The 15,168-nt window shown below is 42.0% G+C and overlaps 2 protein-coding genes across 4 annotated transcripts; one reads left to right on the forward strand and one right to left on the reverse strand.

Moving 5' to 3' along the window:
• Positions 1 to 1,145: 1,145 nt before the first annotated feature.
• LOC120643850 (probable pectinesterase/pectinesterase inhibitor 44) lies at positions 1,146 to 3,566 on the reverse strand. 3 transcript variants are annotated; one of them, XM_039920332.1, is made up of 3 exons: positions 3,220 to 3,566; positions 2,108 to 2,456; positions 1,146 to 1,984 (listed from the first exon to the last, which is right to left on the reverse strand). In XM_039920332.1, exons 2-3 carry the CDS (start codon positions 2,178 to 2,180, stop codon positions 1,284 to 1,286), a joined length of 774 nt encoding a protein of 257 aa, XP_039776266.1. In that variant the 5' UTR covers positions 2,181 to 2,456; positions 3,220 to 3,566; the 3' UTR covers positions 1,146 to 1,283. The 3 variants fall into 3 exon arrangements, 2 of the variants coding, with proteins under 2 accessions (XP_039776266.1, XP_039776265.1); XM_039920331.1 differs by having other exon boundaries at positions 2,108 to 2,468; XR_005663219.1 differs by having other exon boundaries at positions 2,091 to 3,564.
• Positions 3,567 to 8,023: 4,457 nt separating this feature from the next.
• LOC120645402 lies at positions 8,024 to 10,387 on the forward strand. Its single transcript, XM_039922188.1, has 3 exons — positions 8,024 to 8,950; positions 9,235 to 9,778; positions 9,876 to 10,387. The coding sequence occupies exons 1-3, from the start codon at positions 8,024 to 8,026 to the stop codon at positions 10,301 to 10,303; spliced, it is 1,899 nt and encodes a 632-aa protein (XP_039778122.1). The 3' UTR covers positions 10,304 to 10,387.
• Positions 10,388 to 15,168: the final 4,781 nt, after the last annotated feature.

Consider the following 15,168-nt stretch of genomic DNA (forward strand, 5'->3'; position numbering starts at 1 on the left):
TATAGCCTTTTCTATCAAGAAATTATTCTATGAAAGTAAAGGCACACAAATTGCTAGTATGAAATGCGGAAGCTTAATGAGCGGGATAGGAGATAGCAGACTCTTGACGCGGGTGTTTATCCCGTGGTTCGGTTAGCCACAAAGGCACACCTACATCCACATTGTTGTAGCACTCACTAAGAGTATTGCTACTCGGCCACCAAGTCTCTTCCGTGAACACAATCACGGTCACATTGGCCCCGGGTTCCACTAAGGAGCTTCTTCATAAAGGATGGGGGTCTCCACGTCCCCCGCACAAAGATGTCGTCGCCGCTCCACACCAAGTCGGAGGGTGTGTTTGGGATGTCCAGCAACTCCAGCAAGCTTCAAATGGCTGGGGAGAGGCGTATATATAGGCCACCAAGTCTTGTAGCTGTTGCTCCAACGGTCAGCTGAAAATCTGCGTATCACCGGATGAACCGATGCCTCTGGCAGGGGTAGCGTCGGTTCATCCGGTCACTCTAAGACACGAAGTAGCCGTTGAACTTCTGACTGCTGCTACAGTGACCACCGGTTGAACCGATGCTTTGTACCAATGCATCACCGGTTCATCCGGTGCTTAAGAATATTCTCCTGGGCACTGACGTCATTACACCGATGGTATGTACCGATGCTTCACCGGTTCAACCGGTGCTGAAGACATGGCTCTTGCGCGGCTTGCATCGTCTCTGAAACACAGTACGTCCAATGCACCGATGCCCCTTTTTGAACCGTCGGTTCTTCCGGTGCCTATAAGCTGACTTGGCTTCAATTCCCTTCTATCATGGCGTCGGTTCTTCCGACAACCATCGGATACACCGATGCCTTATGCGTCGGTTCTTCCGGTGCAACCGACCGAAGAGGTTTCAGGGCGCTGCCCTGAGACCCGCGATCGGGTAGCGGAACCCCCTTAGGGGCGGCCCTTCGGGTCTTGCTACGCCTATCTTCTCTTTCTCTTTGTCATCACTTGAACCTAAAAGTCTGAGAATGATCATCTTAACAATCATATTAGTCCAAGTGTTGATCATCTTAACAATCATATTAGTCCAAGTGTTGTGTTGTCATTCAATCACCAAAATCACTCGAAATGGCATAAATGGTGCCATGTTCGTTTCACAAGCATATAATAACAGTGAGTTCACATCTCACGCTACAAGCACAAGATAACATTGAGTTCACATCTCACATCCCTGAAACAAAGATCGCAACTTTTGGAGCTACTGACTGAAACTGATACGCCTAATCGCGGTCATCACATCAGAGATTCAGAGCCCCGGCCTGTACTCCACTCCAGTACTCGGCAGCCAAGCGTTGCCGTTGATAAACTTCTCCACGGTGAAGGAGCTTGCCTCGGACGCGTCAATGGTGGCGTGGACGCCGCGCCAGTTCACCCTGCCACCGGTCGCGGCACCAGGGCCTTCGTTCTTGTACTCCGCGTAGTACAGGGTGTCATGGGGGACCTCGCCCTCCCACGGCAGCCATCCCTTGGGGTCCAGGACGTCGGAGATGGTGGTCTGCATGAAGATCACGCGCGAGTACGGCTTCCACGGGCGACCAAGGTACGTCTGCACGGTTCCCTTGCCGTGAGCAGCGAAATCCTCGTCGCCCGCCACGGTGCAGGCCTGGAAGCAGAAGCCCCCGTTGCTCGTGGCACCATCTCGTCCCTGCGCCGTGATGGTGTTCTCCTGCCCCTGGATTGGCCGCCGCGCTAGGATGCTGCAGTCCTGGAACACGGCCGTGGCGTTGCCGAAGATGAAGTCCACCGTGCCGGTGATCGTGCACTCGCGGTAGAATTGGTTCAAATTACTTGCGCAGAGCGTGTCCTGGTAACCACGCAGGGCGCAGCGGTACAGCACGGATTGATCCGACTCCGACAGGAGCGCCACCGCCTGCCCCAGCTCTTTCCTCGGGCCCGCCGTGTTCTCGATGCAGAGGTCACGAGCAATGAAGCCCTTGCCTTGGACGGCTGTTCGTGCAGGGAAAATTGAAATTTTTTGTCAGCATTTCCTTGTAATGTACAACTTTTTCTTGCACAGAATATTGATGCGTAGATAATTAATTAATTACATTACAAGGAAAGGATGCTCACAGAGCAGTGCAGTGCCTCGTGTGTCGAAGCCATCTGCACAGCACCGATTGCCCGATATTACTGTTGCTTCCATGCCGTCGCCGATGAGGACGACATTCCACTTCTCCAGACCCAAGACTATGAACTCCTTGACACACCCCGCTTGATATGGATCACATATCTCTTGTCGTTGTTGGGCGGCACGGCGGCGATGGCAGCGGTGATGGTGTTGTAGTGGCCGCTGCCATCCGCGGCCACCACCGCGTCGGCTGCGTAGTTCGCCATCAGAACTGGTTCGCCACCGTGCCGCATCAGAAGTTCAGAACTTAACTTGACGGCAAGCACCTTTTTCCACTCGTTGGTTGGGTCCCTGAAGAAAAGCCTGAGTAGATAAAAGTGCCAGGCAGCGTTTGGTTGTGAGCTAGTTGCCTATAGTGAGGTTACCCAAGAGAAAGGATATCTATTGCAAGATAGTTCTAGCTAATATTTGAATCATTTCAATTCACAAGTTTGACAAAAAGGCCAAAATGAATGTTTAAGTGGTGGTCGAAACAGAGTTTCCAATTCATAGGCTAGTAAGAAGTTCATAATTACATTACACTAGATGTCTTAGTTCACATTCTGAGAATATATTACAAATAGGTAACTCTACAAGGCCAAAGAACATGCCCCCAAAAGTTAGAAGTTTCCTGTCCAGCTTCAAGCACAAATAAGTTTGTGGTACCATGCATGATGATACCAGTTACCTAATAACTAGCTGTTAGCAATTGTTTAAACACATGGAGTGTAGCAATTGCATGACCAAAAGGGTGCAGCAAAAACAGAGACACCATCAACTAGTCAAAAGCCTTGCAATTCACATAGCAGTTTATTACACATTCTAGCTTGTTGAACAATGAAACTAGGACTAGGTTCGAGATCCATCTAAGCATTTTATTACACAGAAAGATAAGAAGGAAATACAGATAATGCTAAGAACAGGAGCATTGCAGGTAAAATTGGATCAAGAAAAATATTATTTCCAATATGATTAGAATAAACTTGCTTGCTGCATCTTATATCCGTCACTTGGAATTGAGAAAACAAACAGAAGAATAAAGAGCAGAAGGGGGAAACGTGGTTTACACTCTTACCTTTGCCTCTCAACGAAAAGACCTACGATGCACTGTTGGAGGTCGATTCAGAAGGGGAAGAAGCAATAGGAGAAAGCCAATCACCAGAACTAGATGAATTCCTCTAAAACATCTTTCATCTTCAAGGATGACAAATCTTGATTTTTCTCTACCAGGAGAAGCTAGCTACAAGCAAGAAGAAATTAAGGGGGAAGTCAAGACTCGAGGAGGAGAGGAAAGTGGGCACCCTTGCCTTTGGGAATTTTTTGAGATCTGGTTTGAATTATTTGAGAACTGATGGCATGGTGTATATAAAGACTGATGGCAGCATGGTTCAATAGCTGACGGCAAGTAGAGCTGGAACTTGTACACATGCAGTTGTCTTGGCTAATGCCTAACTCAAATACTCAACCGGCCGGAACAGTCCGTGTTTTCATTTCATATTTTCCTGCCCATTTACTATAAAAACAACATTTTTCCTGTTGTAGCTGCCAGCCATGAGCCATTAGTATTATTAGAGCACCCTTTTCCACTCGCGGATAACTTGAAGGTGCAGTGTTTCTAAATGTTAATTGCGTAGTCGACTCAATCACTCAACTGGCCAAAGGTTTATGTTTACAATATATTTTTAGGCCCTGTTTAGTTCCCAAAAAATTCCCTACAGTACCTGTCACATCAAATCTTTGGACATATGCATGAAGTATTAAATGTAGTTGAAAAAATAACTAATTACACAGTCTAACTGATTAGCACGAGATGAATCTTGTAAGCCTAATTAATTCATAATTGGACATTATTTATCAAATAACAACGAAATGTGATACAGTACCCACACTACTAGAAAACAGGCCATGGGTACCGGTTGGAAAGGGCCTTAAGCACCGGATTTCCAACCGGTGCCCCGCAACCGAGACCAATGGCTTGGGTCAAGGACACCGGGTATTTTAACCGGTGCTTTTGTCTCTCAATGGTACCGGTTGGAAAAACCAACCGGTACCTTTGAGGCTGCTGCGCTGACCCAAACGAGCAGCCTCTTTGGTACTGGTTGGTCTTTCCAACCGGTACCAAATAGTTTTCACCGTTTATTTCAAAATCAATTTTATTAGGTCGGTTTATTATTTGAGAATTTCTATGCGTACCCGATCGAGCTCTACAGACTACAGTACTATACGTCTACTGATCGTGTTTCAAATTCAAAGAATATTCAAAATTAACTAAAAGTGAAAGTGAACATATAATTATGTTAGTTAGCAATAACAATATATTTACAAATATACAAGCAACACGACATCACGTTTAGAAATATTTATAAATATACAAGTCATGTTTATAGTAGGACCCTCACGACGTCGATCCGGGCTGTTGCCTATGAATGTGACCGTCGTGGTAGAACTCGCCTCTAGGATCCAAGATCTCCCTGAGAATGAATCCCGTGAGCTGCTCGCACACGGCATTAATCCGATCGACATCGAAAGATGCGTTGTAGATTTGCAACATCTATTATTTTGGAAAAGATTGATATATTAATTCATGACATTAGAAAAATTAGGAAAAATATAGTTGTGAATTGTTTGTACATACTCTTCGATCCTCCGAAGTTTCCTTCCCACATTGAACAAGACCATGTATGTAGTCGCATACATAGTACCGACACCAATCAGTTCCTTTATTTTGTCTTGCACACTGTTGGAGAAATAAATTAGTTATTCAATATCTATGTACGCCTATGTAGAACAATTGATATTACTTAGAGAAATGGTCGCGAACCAACATACCGGAAAATCCATTCTAACGTCTAATTGCATCTTCCCTTGACCAACTCCTTTGTTCTTTTTTAGAAATTATTTCCACACCCTACGCAAAAATTTAAGTTTGATGTTCAATAATTCATCTCAAAATTAAATAAAAAGGATTTGATTGTGCACATTGTACTTATCTGTTCAATGGGTCTAAAAAGTGTTGGATTGCTGTTTGTGGGCACCTCATGGAGTTGAACACTATAAGATTGCCGCTATCTAGGCAAAGTACGAGTAAAATCTAATGATAACTGCATATATAGATACCAAGAGTATATATACATCCATATTAGACTTGCATTTACTTAGGAATAAAAAAGAGGTATGAGTCGACCAAGACTTACCCATAATTGTAGGGTATCATTATATAGGATTTGTAATGTTGCCGCATCAGGGCAGATACATGTTTTGACATGTCTCCGTGTAATTATCTTTAAGAACCTTTTGGTTCACTAGCAACGGCATCATGAATCCCACCTGATTGTGACTTCCTTCTTTTCGGCATCTTTGAATCTCCATACTGAACGATAAAACATATTATATAGTGCACAAAGAAAGTTATGTTAATGATAACATAGATATTATTGATACTTACAAAATCCAAATGGTGATGATAGAGACGTCTAGAGCTTGTCGACGATATATGTGATATATGAGTTCGAAGTCGACCCAGAAGTCGTCCTCCCCACGGAAGAAATCTTGGTCGCGATACTTAACTCCAAACATTGTCCCCTCATCGTTCGACTTGCGCATGTACCATCTATGTAAATTGAACATTTGTGTGCCTTGATTGATCTCCTCCTCTTCTGTGACAAAAGGTTTTTCAAGCTTGAATGGAATATTAACAACTGTGACCTTTGGGATATTTTCTATTCTTCCCTCTACCTGCTCAAGCGTTAATCCCATTTCCCGAAGAAATCCTGCCTGTATTTGGTTTGGCTCCCTCGGCACCAAGAGTGGCTCGATTTCCTTTTGTACTGTGCCTAGCTGAGGAATAGTCTGTCCACATTTCTGATTTCTCTATTGTTGTGCCTTTATCAGCATTCGGTCAAAGTCTGAAGCTAGTTTGGTAGTTGGTGGTGGGTTGTTCAGGCATTGGTAGACCTTCGCTGCTATTTCTAGAGGTACTGGTACCCTCTTCTCTGGGGGGTGTCTCAATATATTGTCTTGCTTACGATCTTCTTTGTGCCATCGCATCAATTTAGCATTCGTTTTGTTCATGAATAATTGTTTCAGACGTGGTATTATAGGAAAATACCACATCATCTTGGCAGGCACCCTCTTCTTGATACAAATGCCCTCAATGTCGCCTGAAACATCTCGAGAGATCTTATACCGACATGCGTTGCATACTAGACACGCGTCCAAATTTTCATACTCATCACCATGATAGAGGATGCAGTCATTAGGACATGCATGTATCTTCTGTGCATCCAATCCTAGAGGACAAACAACCTTTCTTGCCTCGTACGTTGTTTCGGGCAAGGTATTACCCTCAGGGAGTAGGTTTTTTATAAGTTTCAGCAACTCCTCGAATCCCTTGTCAGATAAACTATTTGATGCCTTCCATTGCAACAATTCCAATGTGGTATCCAACGTTTTGTGGGCTCATTTGCAATCTGGGTACAGTATTGTTCTGTAGTCCTCCAACATACGCTTAAGATCTCTGGATTCCTTTTTTGTTTCGCAAACTTCCTCCGCTTCGCAAAGCATCTGACCAAGATCATCTTCTACAACGTGTCCTTCAGCATCTTCTTCAGGCTCACCCATTGCAGTATCTTCAAAGAAGGCATCATGGTAATTGTGCTCACAGTGAGGAACAAAATCATTATCTTCTTCTTCACCATCCTCAATAATTCCTCTTTCTCCATGCTCGGTCCAAACATTGTAGTTGGGCAAGAAACCGTTGCGGAACAAGTGACTGTGAATCGTTTGGTTGAAGAGTAATCCTTCTCATTCTTACAAAATTGGCATGGACAACGAAAGAAACCTCCATGCCTGTGTTTCTTGGCCACAACGATGAATGTATGCACGCCATTAATAAACTCTATTGAACGTCGGTCGGCATTGTACATCCATTGCCGACTAATCTGAGAAAATAAAAAGTAAATCAAGTAATATACATTACACAACATGAATTCATTAAAACGTCCAAATATCCATCACACACCATAATTAATTAAAATGTCTAAATTATCCATTACACAACAAGATTAATAACAAGATCTAAATTATCCATTACACAACATGATTAATTAAAATGTCTACAGTACCGAATAAGCAACATGCTAATACGATCTACAAAATTTTAATAAATCACAAACTTCATATAATTGCAGATTTAATTATAGTAGAATAATAAATTAAATGTCCTGCTAACCACATCTAAAAATAGCACATCTATAAATAATAGCAAACTAACCAAATTGGTAACTAAATCTAAATAAATAATTATCTTATGCCTAATTATTTATATAACAATACCAACTAATTATCACATGTATAACAATCAATAAGACAACTATAAACTAAATCAAAGGATAACTACATCTAACGATATTTATCACATGTATAAACTTAATCAAGTGCTAACTGTATCTTAAAAAATAATTTTCTAAAGCATAAAAAAATACTAGCCTTTTACAAAAATTGCAAAAATTTCCCACCCCACCCCTCACTCGGCTGCAATGAAACAGTGAGTTGGAGAGGGAGGGCCGGAGGTATTTATAGGCGCGGGCCAAAGGCACCGGTTAGTGCCAATGACCCGGTGCAAACTATTACCCATCGGCACCGGGTCAAAGCACCAACCAGTGCCTTTGCCATGGGCACTTGGCGGCACCGGGTCTTGGCATGACCTAGTGCCAATGACTGCAAAATGGGCACACCGGTGGGTTCCGTAAACCGGTGCCTTTGTCGCCGTCTCCATTTGGTACCGGTTTGTGCCACGACCCGATACCTAAGTTGAAGCATTGGAACTGGGTCATGTCACGACCCGGTACCCAATGTCCAATGCCGGACTCGCACAGCCCATGAGTACCACGGGCGACGGCTACTGGAAGGCCACCGGGAAGGACCGCTTCATCTGTGGCGGCGGCCGAGCGGTGGGGAACAAGAAGACGCTCGTGTACCAACACAGCCGGGCCCCTCGCGGGGAGCGCACGGACTGGGTCATGCACGAGTACACCCTGCTCGCCGACGCGCTCCCGCCGGCCGCGCAGGGGAGGGAGTCCTACGCGCTCTACAAGCTGTTCCAGAAGAGCGGCGCCGGGCCCAAGAACGGCGAACAGTACGGCGCGCCCTTTCGGGAGGAGGATTGGCTGGATGACGATGAGGAGGGAGTGACCGCGGCTGCTCCTGCTAGTTCCGTTCTTAACAGCAATAATTGTCCTGCTACCGTGGAGGACCACGCAATTGCTGACCGTGAACTTCCGATTGAGGATCTTGACGAGCTCCTGTCACAAATTGGAAATGATAAGGAGGAGTTTGGCGAAGCACAGCTTGATTTCTCGACACCTGCTACCTCCCATGGTCAAAGTCAGGGTTGGCTTAGTGAGGGGGGTGACAAGGCTGAGGTCGTGGATGCTTCCATTAGTAGTGGTGCTGGGGTAGCTGCAGAGAATACGTGCACTGGTCTCCCTCTTGGCGATATTGAGCAGCTCCTGATGCAAATGTCTGATGATCACCAAAACGCTGAATTGTTCTCGGATTTGTCGACATCAGTTCCACAACTGCAGCTTCAGTGTGACGATCATCAGGTGTGGCTTGATGCACACAGGGAGCAGGAAGTTTGTGCTCCGGATCCTACCACAAGTAGTAGTGTCGCGGTAACAGCAGAATGTACTGACACAGAGTTTGGGGATCTTGAAGGGCTTTTGCTGCAAATATCTAATGACCAGGGCATGGTTGAACCTCAATCAGATCTGTCTGGACCAATTCCATATCATAACTTCAATCAGGTTTGTCTTGCTGTGTATAACCTATTGATTTTATCAGTTTGACCTTTAGATGGTTAGAAATCATGTTGCAGTGTGATTATTAACAGATTGTACAATGTACAATTGTGTTCATACAATTGCTTCAGTTTATAACTTTACTAAAAGAAGCACATGAATTTCTGGTGTCTTGTGCAAATGTCAGAATATGTTTCTAATCATGCATTATGCAGCTGCATCTTGTAATATGCATTGAAGCTTTTAACTCGATGTTTCCTATTCATAAAATATCTTATTGACTTGTGTAGGTCGGCATTGGGGATTTCCATGAATCTCATGGTGCTCCGGTTGGTAATCTTTCTTGTATAGTTCAAGAAAGTACATTTGATCCGCAAACTGAGGCAAGAAGTAAATTTCCACAGTCTAATCTAACCAATGTGCCATTTAGCGGAGAAACAAATTCTTCTGAAGGGACAAGTGTGCCACGATCTGTGTCAGGTTTAATCAGTTACAATAGCCAGGATGCTGATGAGGAGTTCCTTGAAATCAACGATTTCTTTGATCTGGAGGGTGTAGAACAGAGTGCAAATTGTACAGCAACTGAGCACTTGATATCTGCAACAAATGGGATGTTTGACGATTTGGAATACTCTGATGCTCATACTTTTTTACCTGGTCCATTTGACACAGTGGGAGTGGTAGCTGAAAATGAATTTTTTTATTTTGGTAACACTGGAATTCAGGACCAGGGATATCAGTATACAACAGAAGTAACAACACAGAATCAGGCCGCTCTTAATGTCCGGAGCCACATGAAGCATACTCATGTTGTCTTACCCTCACATGCATCAGGTGCTTAATTATTATGTTTAATTTTTGGACTTCTATTGTGTGATCACTCGAAACTCTACCTTTCCGGATATCTGATTTTGTCCATAATTCCTGGCAGGCACTCTAAATCTTCATACGGCAAATGAGCCACCTAACAGGAGCTCAACTGCTTCACAATCATGGTTCAATGCTGCGCTATCAGCCTTGTTGGACTCTGTACCTAGCAGTCCAGCATTGGCTGCTGAAATTGAAAATACTGTTATCAACAAAACACTCCAGCGCATCTCTAGCTTCAGATCACATCAAGCTTCAGGTGAAGAAAACACAGTTATCAACATAACACTTCATCGCATCTCTAGCTTCAGGTCACAGCAAGCTGCAAGTGAACAACCAAGCACTCCAAGGATTCAGGTTACAAGAGGTGGCAGACTGATGTTTATCTCTCTACTGGTCATACTTGCTGCTGTTATGTGGACCTTTACTGCTGGCAGTGCTGGGTCTGCACTCAATTTCTGCAAGGGGTTATGGAAATCTTCTTCTAGGTGATCCCTAATCAGCTGCAACCTTTTTCCTGTTATTCTTGTGATTTGGTCCTCTCTAATTCTTTTCAGTCCTCTGTATGGGTTATTGTTTGAATAATGAATACCCCTTTCCTTTCAAAAGGGGGAAGAGGTAGAAGCATTTTGGGGGTGGATATAGGTGTTAGTAGCTTATGAAATAGAACAGGGAAAATGAAAGTAATGCGAGACAAAAAGGGTATCTGATGGTAATATATGTGGCTACTGAGTTATTTCCTTCTGTATTTTGATGGAAGTATGTACTGAATGTAAGTAAAGCATTAAGATAACTGCACTCTCGCCATTAGGGCAGACACCATGTATCTTGTTGGATTTAAGACACAGGGTGATTCTTGGTATGCATTCAAGAACCGGAATCACCTGATCCAAGGTTCTACCGCACTCACCTTCAGCGATGACTACAAATCTCTGACCGGCGGGGGGAGCTACAAGAATCTGGTGAATGTCGTCGTTGGCAAGAATTCCGCCGAGGAAGCACTGGGGATTCTGGCCAAGTACAAGCAGGGTTCCACCACTGATCAAGAAACTAAGAAGGCGCTGCTCAGGTTTGTCTTGATGTTCTCTGAGGCCGCTCGATTCCAGCTCATCCGCGTACAGATGTCAGCGCAGCATGGGATCAGGAGCAGGGAGGCGAACTTCGCCAGGTTGGTGTTGACCTCACCGTCAAATGGCGTGTCATTTCATGCGCCCTGCTTGTCTCATCGACCAAGAAGAAATGGGATTCCATCGAGGAAGCCCAAAAGATTAAGGACCTTGGGGAGCCACAGATGAAGAGCGCAGCGGCAGCGGCTGGGAACGTGTACTGCATCCTTCAAGCAACAGATTGCTCAGTCCATTAGTGGGTATCGGAAAAGAGAATAAGAGATAGCTAGCCCCGGCCTGATGTGTGATCGCTAACTGAGCTGAGGTCGCTAGTTAAGTAAAAAAAAAAGATCGACGAACCCTTATTATATCGTACTTCGCATAAATGAGCAGCCGTGAGATATATTCATATATATTCCAACTGATGTCTACTGTTTACTAGTATCATTTATCTCCTGTAAAATGCTTTGATTTGCGCAGCTCAGTGGGCATGTAGCTTAATTGCTGTGTTGAAGTTTCCCTGCTCGATCGGTTGCCTTATTACTCATGTGAATGACCAGTCATTATTGATTGACGACGCCTCGTTGCCCAGTTTGGCAGTGGCAGGTGTGTCTCCTGACTCCTTCCACTTCACCTTCTTGTTCATTATTATCCCAACTCCACCAAGTACATACAGCAGCTTGAAAGTATCCGCCATCAGAACTCGAAAAAGAAACACTCTGTCAAAATGCATCAGTTCCATATCAATGCCACTTGCACGAAACAAACTATAAAACTTGTTTACCGCATGACACCGACAGCTTATATTGCAGACGGGACTAAAAACTGCCCATTGCCGACACCATTTCAAAATGCACCTTCAAAAAATTCTAATTTCTTCTAATTTCTATTCTTGAAATAAAATCAAAAGAAAAACTTTCCAAAACATAAGAGGCAAACTCGGCAGAGCAGTTGATGTTCTGCTTGTCCTACTGCCCCTACTAGGTCTGGAACGGGAAATCAAACCAATTTCTTTCAAATCTCAGACGCCGGCCACTAATTACATATCACTAAGAAGCTGTTTTCCTTCATATTCGTGGAACGGTATTAGGACAGTATACGAACGTGGATAAGAGTAGTACCATCATGCCCGTTAGAAACTAGCACATTCACCTTGGTGCAGTTAGCTATCACCCACTCCCTCCGTCCCACTAAAAGCGTAGTTTTAGAGTTCAAATTTTGTACCACAAAGAGTGTAGTTTTAGCTTATAATGGGATACATCTAATTAAAGTAATACCAAGTACCAAGAAAGTATTGCATAGAAAAATGCATCGAGCCAATCAAATATTTAGTAGATATTACTTTTCTAGTTCCAATGTATATGCATCCTTTCAGAATCTAGAAAACCAAATAAATAACATGATTTTCAATCACAAATAGTAGAATTAATTAGAAGTAACAAAGACATTTTTTTTGGTGAGTATTATGTCTAAAATTTTCTAAAACTACATTCTTTGTGTGACGGAGGGAGTAAGTAACAAAAAATAGTCTTGTTGCTATTATTAACTGCTCTGCGCTAATAATCTGTTTGCCACTCTTTTTTTCCTAGGCCTTGTGTTCCGCCCATTTATAGGGTGTGGGTCATAGGCTCACCCGTCCCTACAAATAATTTTCCAGAATATAAAAAAAATAGGCTCACCTACCTGTAGAAGTTATTTTCCATAATATAAAAACATTAGAAAAAACTTAAAAACAGAAAAATAAAAAAATATACCTGCTAATCGGCCACCACTACAAGCACTGTGACTGTTATCAGTTTACTGTCATGGACTCGCAATAGTGGATATTAGGCCCATAATATAATATAGTGATGGTTTATCGAATTCGTCACAAACTTGCCCATAACCTAGTGATATTTTAAACCAAAAATAGCAAATAGAAAAGAAAACAAAAGCACATAACCTAGTGATATTTTGTATTTGAATTCTGAAATATCCCTGCTCTGTTACTTTCACTACTAGAAAAATACTAAAAAAGAGGCCAAAGGTCACCCCAAAAGTACCGGCATGAAGAAAATCTGGTACCAATGCTAGCATAGGTACCGATTCTTCTTCGTACATGTGCTTTTGGGTTGGATGGAAGCTTATGGAGAGTCTTAGGCACCGGTTGGTAACACCAACCAATATCTAAGGCTATCCATAGACACCGGTTGGTGTTACCGTCCGATAACACCATCCGGTGCCTATGGATAGCGTTAGGCACTGGTTGGTGTTACCAACCGGTACCTTAGGTTGATCCATGGGTTACTTAAAAAGAAAAATATCTTCTTACCAATCACAAATGATGTGTAGGTGAGATGGTAAGGGAGCTACACGAGAGGTAAGAGGTCACGGGTTCGAATCCTAGCCACCGCATGTGTGCATGCTGGCCTCTTCTACCGGTTCCTTTACCCGGTACCGAAGATCGAGGCCAAAGGTCCCTATTTCGGGATACCGGTTCAAAAATTGGTACCTAAGGCCCTTACTAACCGGTATCTAAGGTCTCTTTTCTAGTAATGTTTCAAACTGGAAAAAAATTTGGCACGGCCGGAAATAAACCTAAGACCTCGCAAAGATTTTAGCATGTTGTGCCACTGTGCAACTAGCTTCGTTGTGTTGTGGTTTCATCACAATATGTACTTTGATTATAATAAAATCTTATGAATTTTTAATGTCAAGTTTATACATTAATAAAATTATTCTATGAGAATTTACAGAATTTTCCCAGAAGTTTTATATACTATTAACATTATTGTATAACAGAGTTGCAAGTAGAAGATTGAATTACTTTCAGGATACGAGAACATCTATACTCAAACATATTTTTACGAAATTTTTTAAGTATTATTTGAGATACATGTAGTTCCTATTATAATTGGTTTCAATAAACTCGTAGAAATTCATTTAAACTAATAAAAATAGTAACTAAGTTTGAAAATTCTTGAAACCCCTACAAGACAACTTAGATGTTGTCTATTACATATAAAAAATATATTGGTTGGGCTATATAACTGTATATTTATTGCGACTTAGCAAATATGTCTTAATTAGTTATTTAAAAAAATAGAAAAACAACTTTTGCACAACAACTGTTAATGTAAATCCATGAAAGCTAATAAGAGGGTGGAGATAAGTCTATATCCAAATTTCAAGTGCATATGAGTAAGAAAAGATTCTAAGGTGTGTATACATTTAAAGTTAGATTTAAGTTGTACGAAGCAATATGAGAAATCTATCCATTTATGAACAATGTATACTTCGATTATCATAAAATCTTCTAAAATTTTTATGTAAAGTTTATACGTCCATAAAATGATTCTATGAAAATTTATAGAATTGTTGCAAAAGTTTTATGTATTAATAACGTTATTTTATAACAGGATTGCAAGCAGAAGTTTGAATTATCCCTAGCAAACATTTGAAATTTTCATTTATTTTCAGGATAAGAGATATAATATAACACATACACTTAAAAAATATTTTTGTGAAACTTTTTGAGTATTATTTGAGATACATTTATTTCAAGTTATAATTACTTTCAATAAACTCGCAGGAAGTCATTTAACCTATTAAAAATAGTAGATGACTTCGAAAATTCTTGAAACTCCTACAAAACAACTTAGATGTTATTTATTACATATAAAAAATTTATTGGGGTGTGTAACTATATATTTTTAGTATGTGACTTAACAAATATATCTTAATTAGTTGTTTAAAAAATAGAAAAACAACTTGCGCAACTGTTGGCGTTTCTTATGCTCAGAAGAATGTATATTCCGCATGCGCACAGAATCACCACTGTATCACTTCACATTGGAGTATTCCAGGGTATCATAAATATCCTTAGGGAGGCACTATGGTAAAGAGTATCGAGGAACCGATTGACAAACTTTACTAGAGATATCTACCGCTAAATTAGTAGGGGTAAGTAGGATAGATAAGATAATATAATGGTCAACAATGACTATCTGACACAAGAGACTTTAATCCTTAGAGAGGTAAGCAGCTGGGAGAACAACGAGGGAGAAAGACTCCTAAAACACTTCTAAACTATTGAGCTAGCCTCTATAGACTAAACCTTGGTTCTAACTAGTTATCAGGAACCTAGAGCTTACTTCGGCGGCTGGAAAAGGAAGGACTTCAGAAAGGGGTGAGAGGGGAGTCCAACGGCAACCTACAACTGCTACTACGAAAGCACCCGAACGTGGTGGACTACAAAGGGTGGACAGGGCA

The sequence above is a fragment of the Panicum virgatum genome, chromosome 8K, assembly GCF_016808335.1.
Source record: "Panicum virgatum strain AP13 chromosome 8K, P.virgatum_v5, whole genome shotgun sequence".
In the NCBI taxonomy this organism is placed as follows: Eukaryota; Viridiplantae; Streptophyta; class Magnoliopsida; order Poales; family Poaceae; genus Panicum; species Panicum virgatum.

Excerpts from the sequence above, each read along its gene's own strand:
- LOC120643850 (XM_039920332.1), bottom strand. The coding sequence starts at position 2,180 with ATGGAAGCAACAGTAATATCGGGCAATCGGTGCTGTGCAGATGGCTTC. Across the intron at positions 1,985-2,107 it reads ACGAGGCACTGCACTGCTCT|CCGTCCAAGGCAAGGGCTTC; the intron begins GTGAGCATCCTT and ends CTGCACGAACAG.
- LOC120645402 (XM_039922188.1), top strand. The coding sequence starts at position 8,024 with ATGAGTACCACGGGCGACGGCTACTGGAAGGCCACCGGGAAGGACCGC. Across the intron at positions 8,951-9,234 it reads CATATCATAACTTCAATCAG|GTCGGCATTGGGGATTTCCA; the intron begins GTTTGTCTTGCT and ends TGACTTGTGTAG. Across the intron at positions 9,779-9,875 it reads CTTACCCTCACATGCATCAG|GCACTCTAAATCTTCATACG; the intron begins GTGCTTAATTAT and ends AATTCCTGGCAG.